The sequence below is a fragment of the Heloderma suspectum genome, chromosome 3, assembly GCF_057233095.1.
Source record: "Heloderma suspectum isolate Gila_16-S chromosome 3, 16-S_ref, whole genome shotgun sequence".
Taxonomy (NCBI): domain Eukaryota; kingdom Metazoa; phylum Chordata; class Lepidosauria; order Squamata; family Helodermatidae; genus Heloderma; species Heloderma suspectum.
Genome location: NC_139460.1, coordinates 114,638,482 through 114,659,376, shown reverse-complemented (window position 1 = coordinate 114,659,376; position 20,895 = coordinate 114,638,482). Strand labels below are relative to the sequence as shown.

Sequence of the window (20,895 nt, the reverse complement as noted above, 5' to 3'; positions counted from 1 at the left end):
CATCTGAATTAGAGACAAAATGTATCAATAATCACCCCTCAGAAATTTAACATTTGGAAGACCATTGGGAAGGGGTGGAACCATGAAGAAAGACTGGAGCAGAACCAAAATTTCTCAGAACACATTTTCTCAGAAAAGTTCTAAGGTTTTTCCTTTCTTACTCCCCTAGAGATAAAGGACCACTTAGCACAATTTCTTCCAAATTTTCTTCACCATTATTTTTGTGGTGGCCGCCTCCCCTCTTCCTCCCACATGCCTGGAGCAATGCTACGTATGGGGCATTGTGGAAGATGCAAACTGGGGGCCAAGCTGCCAACACAGCTGCTGCTGTGGCCACCTGCAATGGCAGTGCAAAAAACAAACAAAAAACCCACCCTCTTACGAAAAATGCTGTACTCCAACTGCTGCCGATGCTGAGCCCTACCTGAGAGAAACGGTTGGGAGAATTTCTCCTCCCGCTGGAAAAATTAGAATTAAAATTAAAATTCCCCACCCCAATTTCTCAGCCCATAAATAGGGTGGAGTATTTTGAGAGGCTATTTGTGCACACCTCTAAAAGAAATTACTCATGCTAATTTCAATGGGACTTACTCTTTAGTAAGTACGCCTAGGACTGCAATCATAATGTATCATCTGGCATTTTGTTTTCACTCTTCTCTATCTGAAAAACTCTTATGAACTTTGGGGATATTTTTTCCCTGCTGCCAGCCTCCTCACTGCTCTGGTTGCCCTTCGCAGAAATATCCAAAGAAATATCCCCCCACCCCTGAAAAACTAGGCTGCGTTTGGCCGAAATATTACTACCTATTCCGGTGTTAGGCTTTCCAAGGAAGTTGTTCTCGGCCCATTTCCATAAGGGTGAAAGATTCTCTGGATGTAGTCTGATCTCCTGGCTTTTGGAAACCTAATTGTGCACACAGATGATTTCAGCCAAAGCCAGATAGATAAAACAAATTAGTGAACATACGTTTTACTTTATTTTTATATTCCAGTTGTACATTCTCACAGCCATATCCACCACCACCCCAAAATTGGCAAACAATAGAGTTAAGGAGTCATGCAGTTCAATAGCAAGAAATTGGACTAAAACAACCTGATTCATTGCCATAAGGATACATACAGGCAGCATCATGCTTCATATGCACACTACATTTGATGCTCCAATTGTCTGCCAATCTTGAATGATTTCAAAACATTTCATCTGAGCTGCTACTGCAGTTGTTTATCGTCTCTTTGGATTTTAACCTGTCTCTTCAAATAGAGTAAGACTGATTTCACACATGCCACTTAGAGCAGTGTTGAGCCACAATCCCACTGCTGATGTGTGTGAAACACAGAAATGCCATTTTGAACGTTCTTTCATTGGGACTTCACATTCATTCACAAGTGCAGGATAGATTTACAATCACATTTCAGCCTACTTGTTTGTCACTCTGCACAGAGCAGAAATTTTATTTATTTTTTATTTTATTTATTATTTATTATTAAATTTATTAATCGCCCATTTGGCTGGTCACCCAGCCACTCTGGGCGATGTACAACATACAATAAAACAGTTTAAAACAATAAAATTCTACAATAAAAACATTTTCTAAAATACCCTAACCCACCCCAAATGCCTGCCTGAACAACCACGTGTTTAATGCACGACGGAAGCTCATTAAAATGGGAGCATGACGGAGTTCCCTAGGGAGGGAGTTCCACAGAGTGGGGGCCACCACAGAAAAGGCCCTCTCCCTCGTCCCCACCAGTCTAGCTGTCCTGGCTGATGGGACAGAGAGAAGGCCATCCGAGGCTGATCTTGTTAAGCGGCCTGTCTGGTGCTGCTGGAGGCGCTCCTTAAGATAGGCTGGGCCGAAACCATATAGGGTTTTAAAGGTCAAAACCAACACCTTGAATTTGGCCTGGAAAACAACTGGTAACCAGTGCAACTCCTTCAGCACTGGAGTGATGTGATCTCGCCGGCAGCTGCCTTTAATCAGGCGAGCCGCCGCGTTCTGTACCAGCTGCAGCTTCCGAACCGTCTTCAAGGGTAACCCCACGTACAGCACATTATAGTAGTCTAGATGAGATGAGACCAGGGCATGTACTACCGATGGGAGCAGATGGTCGGGAAGGAAGGGGCACAGCCGCTGTATCAGATGGAGTTGATACAGCGCTGTCCGGCTCACAGCTGACACCTGAGCCTCCATGGACAGCTGGGAGTCCGAAATGTTTCATAGAACATAGAAATGTTTCTATGCAAAGTATATCTTAAATCCTCCACCTACTATATTTTCTATGAGATGTTTGTATGTATTTTTAGGGATTTTGCTCACCCCTCCTTCTTGTCATTAAATACATTGGAATTGTCAGTGTTTCATACTGATAACTCAAAAAGCGTCAAGGGCTTGTAGACTGACTGCTATATACATTTGGACATTCCAATTTAGTCACTGCTCTCACTTCGGCGTTCTCCTCTACCACCATCCCCCAAGCCAAAAAAATAATCTTATTTGGGGGAAGAGAAAGGATAGAATAGGCCATGGAGGGCTCCCATCAATGCACAAAAGGTCTTACAAAGCATCTCCTTGGAAGCAAATGACAGAGTGCATCTTTTCCCATTGGGAATCATGGAGGAGCTTATAAGCCCCATGATCCCAACAAGGAAAAGATACTGTCTGCCTCATTTGCCACTGAACAAGGGCCAAATACATGCCCCACCCCTTCTGTCTTTATGAGGGACCTCCACTACCTGCAACCCAAATTCCCTTCCCTGCTGTAAGGCGCTTTTTTTTTAGAGTGGGAAAACTGAGAGGATGGCCAGGAAGCCAGGAATCAGTAGAAGTGGGGTGCCAGATCCGGTTTGACTCAGATCCTGCTCAAGGGGAGGCTGAGCACCACTTGAATTAGGGTAACTTTATTTGAGCGCCAAGGCTCACACTGAGCGTCCCCATCCTTTTAAATACTTTCTCTGTTTTTACATATTTTGGAACAGCGAGGCTTCCCTTCACCCCTTTTAAACATTTTATCTTGTCTTGCTTGTATGAAAATGTCTCTATTAAAAAAGGAAAGAAGAGAGAAGCAAAGATGGTACAGAGAGAAGAAGGCCCGATTCTCAAACGAATGTTTTCATGCCATATGAGAGAGGAAAGAGGAGGAAATGAAATATACTGCACATTCAGCAAAGGAAAAGGGAAGGCAAAAATCACTGCTAAATCCTCTTGGGCTATGGCTTTGCCTTCCCCTGACCAGACATACACTTTGTTGTTGTTGTTGTTCAGTCGTGTCCAACTCTTCGTGACCCCATGGACCATAGCACGCCAGGCCTTCCTGTCTTGCACTCTCTCCCGGAGCATGCTCAAGTCCATATTCATAGCATCAGTGATGCTATCTAGCCATTTCATCCTCTGCGGTCCCCTTCTCCTTTTGCCTTCAGTCTTTCCCAGCATCAGGGTCTTTTCCAGAGAGTTTTCTCTTCGCATTAGGTGGCCAAAATATTTGAGCTTCAGTATCTGTCCTTCCAATGAGCACTCAGGGTTGATTTCCTTTAACCTCCTTGCAGTCCAGGGGACTCGTAAGAGTCTTCTCCAGCACCACAGTTTGAAAGCATCAATTCTTCGGCGCTCAGCCTTCCTTATAGTCCAGCTCTCACAGCCATACATTACTACTGGGAAAACCATAGCTTTGATTAGACGGACCTTTGTCGGCAAGGTGATGTCTCTGCTTCTTACTATGCTGTCAAGGTTTGCCATAGCTTTCCTCCCAAGGAGCAAGCGTCTTTTAATTTCATGGCTACAGTCACCGTCTGCGGTGATCTTGGAGCCCAAGAAAATAAAATCTGTCACTGCTTCCATTTCTTCCCCTTCTATATGCCAGGAAGTGATGGGGCCAGATGCCATGATCTTAGTTTCTTTAATGTTGAGTTTCAAACCAACTTTTGCACTCTCCTCTTTCACCCTCAACAAGAGGCTCTAGAGATCCTCTTCGCTTTCTGCCATTAGGGTGGTATCGTCTGCATATCGGAGGTTGTTGATAATTCTCCCAGCAATCTTAATTCCGACCTCTGATTCATCCAACCCGGCATTTCTCATGATGTACTCTGCATATAAGTTAAATAAGCAGGGCAACAATATGCAGCCTTGTCGTACTCCTTTCCCAATTTTGAATCACTCGGTTGTTCCATGTCTGGTTCTTACTGTTGATTCTTGACCCTTGTACAGGTTTCTCAGGAGACAGGTAAGGTGGTCTGGTACTCCCATCACTTTAAGAATTTGCCACAGTTTGTTGTGATCCACACAATCAAAGGCTTTAGTGTAGTCAATGGAGCAGAAATAGACATTTTTCTGGAATTCTCTTGCTGTCTCCATGATGCAGCGAATGTTACTGATTTGATCTCTAGTTCCTCTGCCTCTTCGAAACCCCGCTTGTACTTCCGGTAGTTCTCGGTTCACATACTGCTGAAGCCTAGCTTTTAGGATTTTGAGCATCACCTTGCTGGCATGTGAATCAGCACAATTGTGCGGTAGTTTGAACACTCTTTGGCGTTGCCCTTCTTTGGAATTGGAATGTAAACTGACCTTTTCCAGTCTTGCAGCCATTGTTGAGTGTTCCAAATTTGTTGGCAAATTGAATGCAGCACTTTAACAGCATCATCTTTTAGGATTTTAAATAGCTCAGCTGGAATACTGTCATCTCCGCTAGCTTTGTTGTTACTAATGCTTCCTAAGGCCCACTTGACTTCACTCTTGAGGATGTCCGGCTCAAGTTCAGTGACTGCACTATCATGGCTATCAGGGACATTACGATCTTTCCTGTATAGTTCTTCTGTGTATTCTTGCCACCTCTTCTTAATCTCATCTGCTTCTGTTAGGTCCCTGCCTTCTTTGTCCTTTATCATGCCCGTCTTTGCACAAAACGTTCCCTTGAGATCTCCGATTTTCTTGAAGAGATCTCTAGTCTTTCCCATTCTGTTGTTTTCCTCGATTTCTTGGCATTGTTCATTTAAGAAGGCCTTCTTGTCTCTCCTTGCTATTCTCTGGAACTCTGCATTCAGTTGGATATATCTTCCCGTTTCTCCCTTGGTTTTTGCTTCCCTTCTTTCCTCAGCTACTTGTAAAGCTTCATCAGACAGCCACTTGGCTTTCTTGCATTTCTTTTTCTTTGGGATGGATTTCGTTGCTGCCTCCTGAACAATGTGACGGACCTCCGTCCATAGTTCCTCAGGCACTCTGTCTATCAGGTCTAATCCCTGAAATCTATTCCTCACCTCCACTGTATATTCATCAGGGATATGATTTAGGTCATACCTGAATGGTTTAGTGGTTTTCCCTACGTTCTTCAATTTAAGCTGGAATTTTGCAACAAGAAGCTCATGATCTGAGCCACAGTCAGCTCCAGGTCTTGTTTTGACTGACTGTATAGAGCTTCTCCATCTTTGGCTGCAAAGGACATAATCAATCTGATTTCGATAGTGACCATCTGGTGATGTCCATGTGTAGAGTCGTCTCTTGTGCTGTTAGAAAAGAGTGTTTGCTATGATCAGCATGTTCTCTTGGCAAAACTCTATTAGCTTTTGTCCTGCTTCATTTTGTACACCAAGGCCATGCCTGCCTGTTATCCCGGTGATTTCTTGACTTCCTACTTTAGCATTCCAATCCCCTATGATGAAGAGGACATCTTTTTTTGGTGTTAGTTCTAGAAGGTGTTGTAGGTCTTCATAGAACCGATCAACCTCAGCTTCTTCGGCATCAGTGGTTGGGGCATAGACTTGAATTACTGTGATGTTGAATGGTTTGCTTTGGATTCGTACTGAGATCATTCTATCATTTTTAAGATTGTACCCCAGTACTGCTTTTCCCACCCTTTTGTTGACTATGAGTGCTACTCCATTTCTTCTAAGGGATTCTTGCCCACAGTAGTAGATATGATGGTCACCTGAATTAAATTCGCCCATGCCTGTCCATTTTAGTTCGCTGATTCCCAAGATGTCGATGTTCCATCTTGCCATCTCATGTTTGACCACCTCCAGCTTACCTTGATTCATTGAGCTGACATTCCAGGTTCCTAAACAATATTGTTCTTTACAGCATCAGATTTTCTTTTCACCACCAGACACATCCACAGCTCAGTGTCCTTTCGGCTTTGGCCCAGCCGCTTCACTCTTTCTGGCGCTACTTGGAAATACCCTCTGCTCTTCCCCAGTAGTATATTGGACACCTTCCAACTGAGGGGCTCATCTTCCGGCGTCATCTCTTTTAGCCTTGTGATACGTTCCATGGGGTTTTCTTGGCAAGAATACTGGAGTGGGTTGCCATTTCCTTCTCCAGTGGACCACATTTTGTCAGAACTCTCTGCCATGACCTGTTTGTCTTGGGTGGCCCTGCACGGCATAGCTTATGGCTTCACTGAGTTACGCAAGCCCCTTTGCCACAACAAGGCAGTGATCCATGAAGGGGCCAGACATACACACTGCCCCGCTAGAAGAATTAAGACAAGGCAACTTCATTTTCTTCCCTGGAGCCCTAACTAGCTGTCTGGGTCTTTCCTCCTCCCACCTCTCTCTGTATCACCAATCACCAAGCATTTTAAAGATTTATTTAGTTTCTTGTTTCAAGACCACATATGCTCACCAAAGCAGACAATACTGTATATCAGAAATGGGTGAGAATTTTGTTCAGTTCATTTATTTTGGTAAGAGCTTATTTGTGAATTTCTTCATAAACTGGACAGTAAGACCTTGAGATTAAAAAAGAAAAAAAGCAAATGTGGGAGAAAGCAAAACTGACAGATCCATCCAACTATCTCTCCTGTTTATTTCTTTATTCATTTAAAGAAATTCACACCATATTCTCAAGGTAAAATTTACAAGAATGCTTACCTTATATACACGGCAATTGGCTTGCATGCTAATGCCAGCATGCAACACAGAAAGGCTGGTTACACAGTATGAGACTGTATCGTAGTCTAATTTCAAGGCACTATGGATCAACATCCAGGAGGGGTGGGAAACATGTGGCCCTTATGTTGTTGGTGAACTGCAACTCCCATCAGTCTCAGCCAGCATAGCCAATGGTGGGGGATGATGGACACTGTAGTCCAACAACATCTGGTGGGCCACATGTCCCCCATCTCTGGCATCCAGCATAGACAAGCTAGGAGTGTCTTCACTAGGGATGTTGGAGAAATTCGCAACAGATTCAATTGAGTTCAGATTTCTATGAATCTGACATAAGGATTCTGCAGCGGACTGGCTTCTTCTGAGTTGAATGGTTTTGCAGATCATTTATTTACATTTGGGGGGATTTGAGCAAATTCACGAATGCGCAAGTGTACAAGAGGAACTAAATTCCTGTACATCCCTAAAAATATCAGATTCCATCAATGAACAAACAACAGAATGAATGGCAAACAACAATACAGAAACAATGGAATTGGTTTAACAAAATCTGTACATCCCTAGTCTTCTCCCCACTAGCCAGAGGGACAGAGAGTGGTGACATTTATAACAGGAAAGGTGTAACATGAGCATTAATCTGCTTTACCTTAAATTTGGGAAGATCCTTAGGACGCAGTCCTGTGGCCCCTAGACAGAACTAGACGACCATAGGATTGGTTGGTTCCCGGGAACCGACCTCGGATCCCCCACTCTGAGGTAAGTTCCCAGAGAACAGCCTTCCTATGTGTCTCCGGCCTATGATCTGATGTCCCTAAGCTGTCCGTTAGCATCTAGACAGCTGAAAATGGCCATCTAGCCGCAAATGCAGGGCAGCTGGAGCGTGGAGGTGACGATCCCCTCCATGCTCCTCCACCATACGTTGGATAGGCGATCGTCTCCAAGTTCGGAGGCGGCTGTCTATCTGCACAGGATTGCTCCCTTAGCTAATGAAATGCATTTACAGGGCAATCCTATAGCAGAAGTCTTATTATTTTCAGTGGGCTTACTCCCAGGTCACTGTATATACTAGGATTACAGCTTTAATTAGTGCACTGGTTATGGGCTTCCCAATAGGCATCTGGTTCCCATAGGCATCTGTCGGAAACAAGATGCTAGACTAGACAGACTTTGGCCTGATCCAGCAGGGCTTTTCTTAAGTTCGCTTGAAATATATATGTAATCTCAGTGTTAGAAAATCAAACCCATATTTCCATCAAAGGGGCTAAAAAGATAAGGATTCTTCAGGCTAGAAAAGAAGGGATCCAGGAAGTATCATACCAAGAAAGTATTGTACCAAATGTATAAAATGACAATATGGATGAAAAAGAAATTTATAACAGTCTATTATTTACTCTTCCGAGTAAAACTGGGAACTAAAAATTAGAAAAATCCTGATGAAATCAACCCTCAAATGAGAGTCTGCATTCAGTGTGACACTGAATGATCAGAGTGTTCCATGCATAAAGATTTCCATGCAGTTCCCTCTTGGAACTAATATCCTAGTCTTGGAAGAATATTGCTTCAGACTGTAGCTGTCACCTTGTCAGTAATAGAGGTCAGTGAGAATGCACACCTTCAATGATTTTCTTACACTGTTATCTACCTATTGAATATCAGGTCAAATTCTTGATCTGACTCTTTACAGCCCTATATAAAAAGGGCAAGCAGCTTAAAAAGAATGTTTCACACTGAAATCTTGACTGGCCATATTAGGTCCATTCTTTAGAAACTGAGGAATTGTCACCTACGTAGCAAAAATCTGGAAGAACAAAGCAATCTAAGGCATTACTGATGATTTGACACAAATTTTCTTCATTTTATACATATCACCATTACCATGCCTCAGTAGGTCCATTTCATAAGTTTTCCCTCTATAACAAACCAAGTTCTTTTCAGACAATCGTTTGTGTGCTCCCACTTGGAATATGGAGTACAGTGCTAGTAGTCCTATTTCAAAAAGGACAGAATAGAGCCAGAAAAGGGGCAACCAAAATGATCAGGGGTTTGGGACACACACACACACAGCCACACACACATAGACACACATGTCCTAGGAACAATTCTACATGTTTCCAGAAGAGCACTATAAGGGGAAATGGCCGTTGTTGATGGCAACTTCATCACCACTCGCAGCTGCAACAAACCAGTGTTTTAAGAGGAATGGAGGGGGGTGGCGGGGGGGGGGGAGGTACCACTGCTAGCAAGCAAGTTACATCTCCAAACATAACACATTCATTTATTTTATTTATTTACAGTATTTATATACTGCTCCACATCAAAAGATTTTGAAGCAGTGAACAGCAAAGATAAAAGAATAAAACCCCACGTTAAAACCGGTAAAACATGTTTTTAAAGACAAGTTCCAATGTAGGATTTGGCAAAATGTTGCAACGGGTTTGGGGGGGCTCTTTTTGCCTGTTCCTGGACTCAGATATTGGAGTTGATTTTCTCACTGGAAAAATTTAGGCTCAGTTCTTCCCCATAATTACCAATGCACATATATCGTATCACTTTTTTTTTTTTTTGGCAATGTTTTATCAATCTTGCTATGATTATATGGATAACTGCATGAAGACACTTTCTGCAGAGTTTTACAAGTGCACACGTGCTCTTGTTTTCATTGATAAAACACTACAGAAAGCCAAACTGATGATACTATTCCTGACTATAAGCTGCTCTGAGAGAACCCTTTAGTCCTGAAAAGCGGCATTACAATATCTTAAATAAAATAAAAACCATATGTACAGAGACTTTTGTGTGATGTTTTTATCAGTTCATAGGGGAGCAATTAATAAAACCACACAAATGCATCTTGATGCATTCATATATAGGACTGCAGTAAGATTCTATGTGTGCTTTATTTCTGTCAATGCACATCGGTAATGGAGAAGAGGGAAAAATGTGAATGGACTAAAGGATCGAAAAACTAAGGCTTGCACATGCACCAATTCTGGAATTAGTTTTACAAATTCTTGTTATACCAGCATTCAGGTGGAGCAGAACACACAGCAAAGCAAACAACAGGAAGATTAAAGGAAGAGAACAAGGGAAACCGTCTCATTCCTAGAATAAGCCTCATGTGCAGAGAAATACTTACACAGAAAACGTTTGTCTAATACCCTTGACTATAACTCAACATAAAGTAGTAATATATGTATATGGAGACCACATTACACCTCCCGAACTTCATTTGCAGCTCTTCCCATTGAAGAAGAGAAAAGCTGCTTTTCAACAGTGTTTTGTTGCTCGAGCAATAAGGATTTCTACACACTCAGCAGTGAATGAGGCCCTGGCTGCGTACAGGGTTCTCCTCTGTGCTTACATACGGCATCTTTGGATTGTATCTTTTGGGTCCAAGCTACTCAGGGGAAATAACAGTAACTGAATAAATAACGGAAAAGATTGCAAGAGATTTGAAATAAAATAAACATTTATTCAAAGTATTAATAATCTAGTAAATTGATGCTTTAATATAGAATCTGAGCAGACTAAATCTTGTTCTTATGTTATACTGGCAGCACAGTTACTACTAGAAACTTGTGGGTTCCAACTGCATGGAAAGCCTTTTCGGCGAAATGGCTGCCTCTAGAATTTTGGCCGTTGTGACCACATCAGCAAATTCCCTCCTCTGGGGGCATTTTGTGAGCAAGGGCTGATTTACACATCTTGCTTCGTGCATGGTTAGGATCTGCTGTGGTTTGTATTCTGGATCGGATCCATTCCACTGGTATAACACAAGAATTGGCCCAAAGTATCAGTAAATGCGATTGCCCTGTTTTTCTTTTTTTGCAATGAATTTTACATGACAGAAAGCAAGAGTGAGCATTTTGGAACACTATACTATGCAAATCAAAATGTAAAAAGTTGTGCAATTTATTTGAAGAACAAGATGTACTAATGGCGAAACACATATGCATAACAATTAAAAGATATGCAATTGAGCTGTTTTGTCTCCCACAGTCTCTTTGTAATTAGAGTTCATGCTTGAAAGTACACTGGGCAGGGGGAGGGAGTGGGGACAGACTTAAAAAACAAAATGAATAAGTCAATTAATGGGCATGCATAAATAGGATTACTTGCGAAAGAATGTGAATATGCAACTCTCTGCGAACAGTGCATATTTTCGGGCCATAGTCTGAACATATATCTCAAATGTAATTAATGCCAGCAAATCATATTTCAGCATTTCTGGAATTATTATTCTATATTGTACTAGACTCATACAGTACACAAAAAACCCCTTTGATTTATATTGGTTTAATCAGCTTTAAAAGCAGATCCTCTGACTAAACAAGTACAATTCCAGTGCATTTGAACCTCTTTACAAATTCCATCCAACATACCTATATATAAACACTTGTTTGACAGCGACAGATGCAACTCCTATGGCATTCATTTTAGATAAACAGAAATTGTGACAGCAATCCCTTGGACTCTGCAGGTTGTTTGTAGCTTTGCTCTGACAGCCATCAGACTTTGTTAATTTTCGACACAGATAATCTATTCAAACCAGTTTTCCTTCAGTAAAAAATGTATGGCATCGTCATATCCATCTTGGTATAGCAATTCCATTTTCTCGTGGCTTGGTGGAAACAGAGCCTGATGAAGCCTTACAAAATTGGCTGTGGACAACTGGAACCGATAAACAAGACAAATGGAGAGATCACGATATTTTTCTCTCTTTGTTTCAGTGAGCTTTTTTTTTTAGGTAATATACTGAGGCTTCAAGTGACTATGGGTTAGATCCAATTGGAGCCTTGCATGAACAGCCAGCCCCACTGGGCCCCGGTCCACGCGCACTCATCGTCCTGGTGACCTACCCCTTCCAGAAATGAGCTTTTTTGCTCATTTGGGGGCTTGCCTCTGGAAGCACTACATAGTGGACATGTGTGGACTGGGGCCGGTGGGGGCGGGTGGGCATGCAAGTCCCCAGTGAGATCCAACCCTCTGTCTGGTATCCAGCACTTCTTATTATCTGTCACATTTCTATCCTGCTATTCTTCCAAGTTGATCTGGGCATTGGACATGCGCTTATCCCATCATATTCTCTAATAGTGGAACACCATTCACAATATAACAAAGCCACCCAGGCAGACAGGGATGGTTTCTGCGTAACTACTGGACACTTCAGATATTGACTTAACTGCCCCCCATAACCTGAAATCTAGAAGATCAAAGGTGTGTGTGTGTGGGGGGGGAGAGAGAGCACTAATCATGAACTCTCAGTATTTAGGGTGACAGAAAGCAATTGCCTTGGCTTGTGCCATATGGCAGAAAGGAAGCAAAATTAGGGATGGGAGGAGGCAAGTGGTTCCTATTTCAGTGGCGCTGTGAATCCGCTCTGGGCTTCAGTCAGAACTCCAAATGAGCTATCCAAGGTACTGAACCCATTTGGGGGACAGGGTTCAGCACTTTGGATAGCTCCTTGAGAGTTCTCACTGAAACCCAGAGCGGATTCACAGCCGCACTGAAATAGGAGCCACCAGCCTCTACTGGGAGGAGGTATGAGATTATGGGCCCTAAAACCTTCCATTCCAAGATGCAATACATTTTCAAAGGGCCCCTTCTAAGCTAAAAGAGTTCTTCAGATTGCTGGTAATTAAAATTGGAATCAGAATAAAAATGCTTACTCTGTTGTCATTAATTTCCCTATCCCCTACTCTTAGGTTGTGAAGGGGTCAGAGCTCTAAAGTGCTTAAAGGTAGCCCAGAACTGGTGAGAAAATTAGGTTGCCTAATTTTAATTCCCCCGCCTACCCCCACCACACACACACTTTTATCAGTTAGTGGTTCTGCTCCCTTCTAAGTAAAGAGATCTCGCAAAGGAGGCTTAATCAGGATCAGACCTCCCACAACATTGCCCAGGTTCAGGGTTGGCTATATAGCAAGCTGTTCACTCACTGTACACCACTGTGGTGTAGTGGTTCAAGTGTTGGACTAGGACTGGGGAGACCCGGGTTCAAATTGCCACTCAACATGAAGCTCACTGAGTGGCCTTGGACCAATCACAACCTCTGTATCCATTCTTATACAAAATGAGCTGATCTGCACCTCTTGGACTAATATGCAGATAGGAAGTCAGCTATCTACTGGATTTTGTACTTCTCCAAAAATTGCAATGTTGTTTGGGGAAAAAATATACATTTAAATGCATATTTAAGGTGCAATCCTATGCATGTTTAGACAGAAAAAAAGGCCTACAACTCCCAGAATTCCCCAGCTAGCCATGCTGGCTGGGGAATGCTGGGAGTTGTAGGACCTTTTTCTGTCTAAACATGCATAGGATTGTTCCCTTAATGTATTTTACCTCATTGAAATACTCTTTTGAAATGATTTAAAAATTTAATCACAGATTGAGGAAATGGAACAGAATAGAGTTATGGATAAAAATATGCAAATTGAAATAGACAGATTTACCTATCCCCAATCATTTACGCATCCCAAATAAAAGGCTACCACAAGCGTGATGCACCTCTGAAGCATCAAATATTAAGGACTTTTAGAAGAGGCACATAATTCATAATAACTTTTTCTTGCCTCTGAAGCTACTTTAAAGTAACTGTTCCTCCATTTCCACATAGCAGGCTGTTCAGGTGCAAGTGTTGGAAGACGTTTTCTCCATGCTGTCACAAATAGCCATTATAAATAGTCCATTTATATCCCATCCTTCCTCTGGTTCACCACCACTCATTTTATACTCACAACAACCCTATGAGGTAGGTTAGGCTGGGAGATAGTAACTGGGCCAGGGTCGTCAGTGAGCTTGGTCAGTGGGCAAGGATTGAACCAAGGTTGCTCCTTGTCCAGTACTCTTAACTGCTACACCACACTGTGTCTCACTTAAAGCTGCTGCTATACAGCAGTTAAGTCAGGCAATCAAGCCCTGATAAAAGAGTTGATGCAATGACACTACTTTGGCATCATCCACAAATCATCAACAAGCCCTTAAACATCAACAAGCTTAAAGTATTTTTGTTTTGCCATCTGTTTATTTTAAATTGACAGCTTACCCAATCCTGAAGATGCACGACAATAAGAAAAGTATCAAACTTTCCCAGAAGCACAGGTTTTATTTTTCTTAATGAAATTGTTTAATCCTTGCATCTTCCTCATGCCTTCAGCCGAGTGACTTAATTTAATTATCCTAGCTTCACATTGGGGTAAGGTGAGGTTGAACTGGGCAAAGTTTTAAAGAAAAGCAAAAGGCCCAGAAATATACACAAGGGACTGCAAGATCATCATATCCAGATTTTAGCACAAATGCTTCCCTAAACAGAAAAAAAAAATATTCTGAAGCTATGGCGCACATCATCTCACTTGCTTAACTCACCATTAAGTCTTGTTTAGCCACTCTAGCGTAGACATTCATGCGTCCTTTATCTTGTGGACAGATGTCAAGTCGACCACAAAATGGAGAAACAGTCACAGTTCTGCCAACTGGCAAGATAGGGAGGCCATTGGTTAAGCCACCGTCAACCCATTTCTAATAGAAAATAAAACTGGACCTGGTTACATTCTGTCAGTATTTAACCTGCTTTGTTATTCTACCTTCACATGTCTTCTGCAAATCTGCTGTCCCAGTACACAGATATGGACAATAGTTTATTCAAAACTGCCTGGGTGCTGTTTGTAATTTCCTGTTACAAATCCCCTTTTGGGATGCTAATGAGAGACAGTCTTTTGCTACATGTTCAACTGTTCCTTTTTGTAACAGATGCCTTGCAACTTTAGTCCTCTTATTTATTTACTTACTTCACTGCTATACTGACCAATAGCTAAAGCTCTCTGGGCAGTTCACAAAACAGAACAAGATATCCTTGTGCCAGACATCCTGGATTTCCTGACCGGTCATATTTCATTCTTAATTCTCTCAACCTCACAACACTTAAGGTGCCCCTCAAAGTGTATTATCTAAAGAGTGGTACAAGATATACATATGTTCATTGGAGCCTATCGGAGGGTGACAAAGCTTTATGAGTTGGTTGCCAGCAGTGCATGTTGGGACCAATAAAGCATAATGAGTTCAGGAAGATAATTGAATTCCTGAGTGAGCATGAATTAGAACTGAGAAACAAGTCCAAAAACAGAGGTCGAAGTTCAGAGGTGACTCCATCTATATTGCTTTTATCATTATTCTGACTTTAAGGATCAATTAATATTCTTAACTGGAGTAGTATATAAACAAGACAGGCAAGAGTCTATTCCCCACCCATTTCATTTTCATGAGCTATAGAGAATGGCAGAATATCCTACTATGGAAGTCACAAAAATGAAGCCAGGTTGCTTAACTCCCGAATGCACCTTTTCTCATTTAAATCTTGTGGCTTCTCGACATCTCTACAATCAAACACAACATTTCAAGAAAGGAATGAGAAAAAGCATTGTCCTTTAGGTTTAAACATCTAAACCCAGAGGATGAGATATTTCCATTGGGGAAAAAGGTCTCCCTCTCTTATGACACTAGAACCCAGGATCATCCCATGAAGCTGACTGGGGGGAGATTCAGGACAGTCAGAAGGAAGTACCTCTTCACAAAGCACATAGGTAAACTATGGATGTCACTACCACAAGGATGTAGTGATGGACACCCATTTGGATGGATTTAAAGGGCGATTAGACAAATTCATGGAGGAGAAGACTATCCATGGCTACTAGTCATGATGGTTATAGATTACCTCCAGTATCAGGGGCAGCATGCCTCTGTATACCACTTGCTGGGGAACATAAGCGGGAGGATGCTATTACACTCATGCCCTACTTGTGGGCTTCCCACAGGCAGAAAGTTGGCCACTGTGTGCCCAGAATGCTGGACTAGATGGACCCCCGATTTGATCCAGCACAGTTCTTCTTTTGTTCTTATGAGGCCAAAGCTCTGACTGCTGTGGTAGAACCAGAGAGGTAAGGTTGCCAGATAATGGGGACACATCTGGGGTCTCCAGTCACAACAGGTGAGAAGGGTGGTGGCATTGTTGCTCTGATGACAGGATACATTTTCTGCTCTTGCAAGAGGGGACCACCTCATGGGCTTCTGGGAAGGGATTGTGAGCATCCATGGGCCAGGAGAGTGGCTACCACTGAGTATTTCTCTGGGACTCAGTTGAGGCAGAAGAGCATGAGCTCAAGGAAGGAGAGACAGCCTGGTGTGATTGAAACCCTCTAACATTCCTTATCTGTGGTTGAAACAGCAAACACAGATAGCTTAATGCTTAGGGGATGGCATTCTCCCTCCCCAAAAAACATTTACTCGACTTTCTTACTGTACCCTCAAATGTACTTCTTAATAATTCAGAGGCTGTTGCATTTTCAGACATTATTTCTAGTAATTCACATATATATTACAAGCAGAAATGATATTGTGAAATAGTGTGTAGTTAAACTCCATTTAAAAAGAAGCACATGAAGCATAAAGATTAAGCTTAATGGAATACACATCTACAAGTAAATTCAGGTATCTAAATCTATCTAACTCTGGGCTCATTCGTTTTAGAGTGCTATGTGTTGCTTCATGAACCACACAAAGCATAATCGTATGGGTAAATGAATAAAGTACTGTCTTACTTGTCCTTTAGACCATTATTCAGCATAAAGTCCCAGAACTGCCTGTGTGGTTGCAACAAAAGTCCAGTTTATAGGTACTATAAGTATTTGGAGATTAGTTTCACTTTAGCTGCAGGGGTACAAAGAGTTCTAATGGCACCAAAGAGGCATCCCATCAATGGCAAACAGAAAAATAAAAACCACCGTGAAGCCCTTCATACAAAAAACCTGGAGAGAGATTTGTCTTTAACCATGAATGCAATCTCACATGGTTCTTCTGTGCCATATTAGAGACAAAGGAGCCAATGGCCCAGTTTGCACATAACAACAAACCGGGTTCTTTTTAAACCCTAGGTTGTCATGAGCGAGCTGTGTGTCCCAGTTCACATGTTACTTCTGTGGTTTGGCAGTAAACAAAAAATACACTCACCCCCATGACTAATATTCCACACTGCATCATAATCTGCAGAAATGTCAATCACATGGGCCACCTAGATGATGGGATTGATTCCAGCATCAGACACCAAAGGAGGCAGCATGCTGGGTGGGATGTTAACCGTTTTACCAAGGCACCCCATAGGACTGGTGCCTTTACATGTGACCAAGGCAACTCTTGGAGCACAACAACAGGGAAATGGGTTTTCGAGGCCACCATGCTGCAGAGGCACTGAAGTTATAGGAACTTTAACTTCGGTTCGATCTGATCAGCCTAGTTCAGAAGATGATTTTGACAGTATACATGAACTGTAACACCCATAACATAGAAAAAGTTTAACCACACAGACCTGTCCTTTATAATCCACTGCATTAATTCCTGCATACAGGGGAATGAAACTGCTGGCTAGGAGGGCCTGGAGAAAGAAAAGAAAAAACAATTTAAATAAATATTTTGATATATTAATAGTGCCAGTTTGCTTTCACTAATCTTTGTTTTAAAAACCCGTTGAGTAATAATACCTCTGTTTCAATCTATGTTTGTCTATACTGCTTATATATTTCTAATGGCCAAACAATGGGAAGGGTCACATGTAATACTAAACCATGGTTTCACATAACAAGGGCAAGCTGCGGTGAGCCTTGGCCTTGCGTGTTTCCCCCGTCCTCTCCTCCTCTGTTGTGGCCATGAGGAGCTGAGAAGCTTCTGCTTCTGTTTTAAATTATCCACAGTTTAGTGTTACAACCAAGCCCTAAAATGTTGTTAATCTTAACTATGGCTTTTTAAAACAAGCCAGCTTATTCAAGTATGGCTTGATTCAACAAACTATAGTTAAGATTAACCACAGTTTCTTGGCTTCATGTCAAGCTACAGTTCAACTAAAATACAAGTGAGAGCTTTCGTGTTCCCTCTCACAGTCACTCAGGAGGAGAACAGGGTGGGGAAGTGTATGAACTGAAGACTCACCTAGGTTTGTTTTCATAATGCTAAACTAAGGTTTAGTGTTACATGAGAACCATTCCAAAGTGTTATTATATGTGTATATTAGGGCACCTCCTTCTCTCTAGAACTCTGGCTACCTAGGGTGTCATCCACTGAATAAACATATTCAGATTAATTACACAGGCTGTTAGTTGTGGTGATGCTTACAAACATGTCTTTCTGCCCCCTTCCTGGGATGAGTTTGCTTTCCTAGTTATATTTCAGCTGGAAAGTCGTGTCTCATCTGAAATATGCTGGCCTAAGTAAGAGTTCTTCTTGCTTTATTTATTTTAGTCATTAAAAGCATTTTAACCTGGTTCTATAATATCTAGAAAGGATTGCAGAGCAGCTTGCATAGATCAGTAAAAACCTACAACAAACAACGAAATCCCTGCCCACAAACAAGCTTACAATCTAAAATACATGACATAAAAAGAAAAGGGGGTGGGGAGGAAGGAGGAAAACAAGCAAACTCAGGCACCAATTCTTCAAGTTATACAGCGGCTCTTATAATGACTAGCTTGAATAAAAACAGTTCAGGGAGATGAGGAACTAAATGGAATTGGTCTCTCAGCTGAGTCTATGTCCCATCTCTCCCTCTGCTGCAGACACAGCCAGCTCTTCTTCGAATGCAAACCAGAACTGTCTGCCTCTGTTCTTGAGCAATGGCACCCCAAACATCCTGTCCCATATGAGTCCTCCCAATCATTTTAAAAATGTGGGTTTTTTTAGCATTACAAAATAAATTAAGTCCTAAATCAAATGCTCAGTTACTCACTGGTAATTGAAAAGTAGCCTCCTTTTTAGTAAAACTACGCTCCAAAAAGGTGTACTGAACCACATCAAGAAGAGCTATAAATATGTTTCTTCACCAGCCACTGCCTGTTCTATCTCCCAATAGATGTTCAGCAAATTATGGAATATCAGTCCTAAAATACTTGAAAGCACTCGTACATTTTAAGATGCTTTAAAGAGGCTCTTCTCTTGAATAGATTCTATTTGTTCTGGACCACAGCACATGTTCCATCCCAGCTTAAGGGCTTAACAAAAAGGAACCAAGGAACATACTTCAGTTGTCTAGCTTGATACTTAAGAAGTCAGTCAACAGGTTTTGGCAGAGAACCAGGTCTTTAATGACATATCTGTCAAGAAGAACTGAGAAGCAACCACCACTTCAGTGTTCAAAATCTTACCAATGAGTTACATATATTTTAAAAGAACAATGACAATACTAGACCAAGATTTGGGTGAGAGTAAGTTTCATCTCTCAGTCCTGGCCTAGTTTTCTCCCAGAACCTCACAGCAATGTTATGCCAAAGTACCTGATCTCTACTCACCATTCAAATTCTCCCCACTAGCTACCACCAACCAATCTGGGCAAATCATTAGGCACTTACTTGAGATTATAAATATGGGCCCCAATCCAGCTCTATTCATACACAATATCTTGGGGCCTTGGATAGGGGTCCACATTTCCATCTTCATCAAAATATTTGTGCAGTCAGCTCAATTGGAGCTAGATGATCATTGTGATGTGGCTGTGCATCTGCATTGGTTTTCTGTGTAGAAGCCTGTTTCCACACACAAGACCAGAGTGACAATCACATCCAACTCTTCTCTTCATTTTACTCTATTTAACAGAGGGGGAGGGGCTGTGGCTCAGTGGCAGAGCTCATGCCTTGCATGCAGAAGGTCTCAGGTTCAATCCTGGCATTTCCAATTGGAGCTAGGAAAGGATCCTGCTGAAACCCTGGAGAGCTGCTGCCAGTCAGTGACAACAATACTGGGTTGGATGGACCAATGGTCTCACTCGGCATAAGGCAGATTCCTATGTTCCTAACATATCAAGATCTGTCTTGGCCTTTGCTTATCATTGTATTTGATATAAAGGGCCTGTTATGGAGGCTGGTGGCTCTGTGGTCAGTGGGACTGTGGATCCACTCTGGGTTTTAGTTAGAACTCTAAAGGAGCTATCCAAAGTGCTGTTAAGCACTTTGGATACTTCCTTTAGAGTTCTGACTGGTTCTGGCTGAAACCCAGAGAGATTCACAGCCCCACTGGCATCAGAGTCACCAGCCTCCACTGTACTTAAGGCACAATCCTATGCATGTTTCGACAGAAAAAAGTCCTACAACTCTCAGCATTCCCCAGCCAGCATGGGATATCGTCCTTGCTATTTACTCTATCTCTCATATACACTCCTAGATCATGAAAGGGTTATTATTATTCTAGGAAAAAATATGGCCCGGTTGTTAACATTTTAGGAAGTATTAAGTAACAGCGTGCTTACTTAAAATATGTCAGCAGTCCTTGTTAAAGCAATGAAGATACTCAAGTGAATAAAATGAAGAGTGCTCAGGCCATTGTTAATAAAACCCAAACACACAGACCCTGGGGACAGTCATGCATTTTCATTTATACAGGAGATGTGCAGCTCTCCTACCTTAACAAGATCCTCCCTAGAGGCAAAATTTGAAAGCAAATGATTTTTTCCATTTTTAGCACTAGTGACTGATACAAACAGGCGATTCTCTGCTATCTCATGAGCATTAGGAGGGAGAATCGAATCAATGCAGCCCCTACAGAAAAAGTGGAATGATAAACATTAGTCAGGCTTAATAATTAAACACCTTCTAAATAATTTAGGAGGAAAAGAATGCTGTGTTTTCCCCACAGTTATTACAACAAGCCGTCTACACAGAATCTCTTCAGTAGCATTTATATGGGGTCGGGCATGAAGCCAAATTTGAAAGTATAACTGTGAAAAGACCTACCTAAGCTTTGTCATGACATCATAGCCTGGTGTCAGTGCTCCAAAATATAGTTTCCTAGTATCTTCTGCAAATTCATAGATAATTTTTGTACATTCCTGAAAAATGTTTTTTCCCAAAATTACAGTGTTATACTTATGTATGAAAACACAGCTTCGTCAGAGTTAGATAAATGCTTAATATAAATCTGTTAAATAGATTTAAGTAGTCTTTAAATGTTCCTGAAAAAGAGGAATCAGCAGAAAAATGTGGATA

At 41.8% G+C, this 20,895-nt stretch overlaps 1 protein-coding gene across 2 annotated transcripts in view; it reads right to left on the bottom strand.

Annotated features, from left to right (window-relative positions):
- Window positions 1-9,418: 9,418 nt before the first annotated feature.
- PNPLA4 (patatin like domain 4, phospholipase and triacylglycerol lipase) overlaps window positions 9,419-20,895 on the bottom strand; it is a 34,724-nt gene continuing 23,247 nt past the window's right edge. For both annotated transcript variants that reach the window (XM_084844241.1, XM_084844240.1), the window contains exons 5-9: window positions 20,644-20,738; window positions 20,313-20,448; window positions 17,238-17,303; window positions 14,246-14,398; window positions 9,419-11,548 (exon numbers count right to left, since the gene is read on the bottom strand). In XM_084844241.1, the coding sequence (XP_084700367.1) occupies window positions 11,417-11,548; window positions 14,246-14,398; window positions 17,238-17,303; window positions 20,313-20,448; window positions 20,644-20,738 (582 nt within the window). In that variant the 3' untranslated portion in view covers window positions 9,419-11,416. The remainder of the gene's footprint in view (window positions 11,549-14,245; window positions 14,399-17,237; window positions 17,304-20,312; window positions 20,449-20,643; window positions 20,739-20,895) is intronic.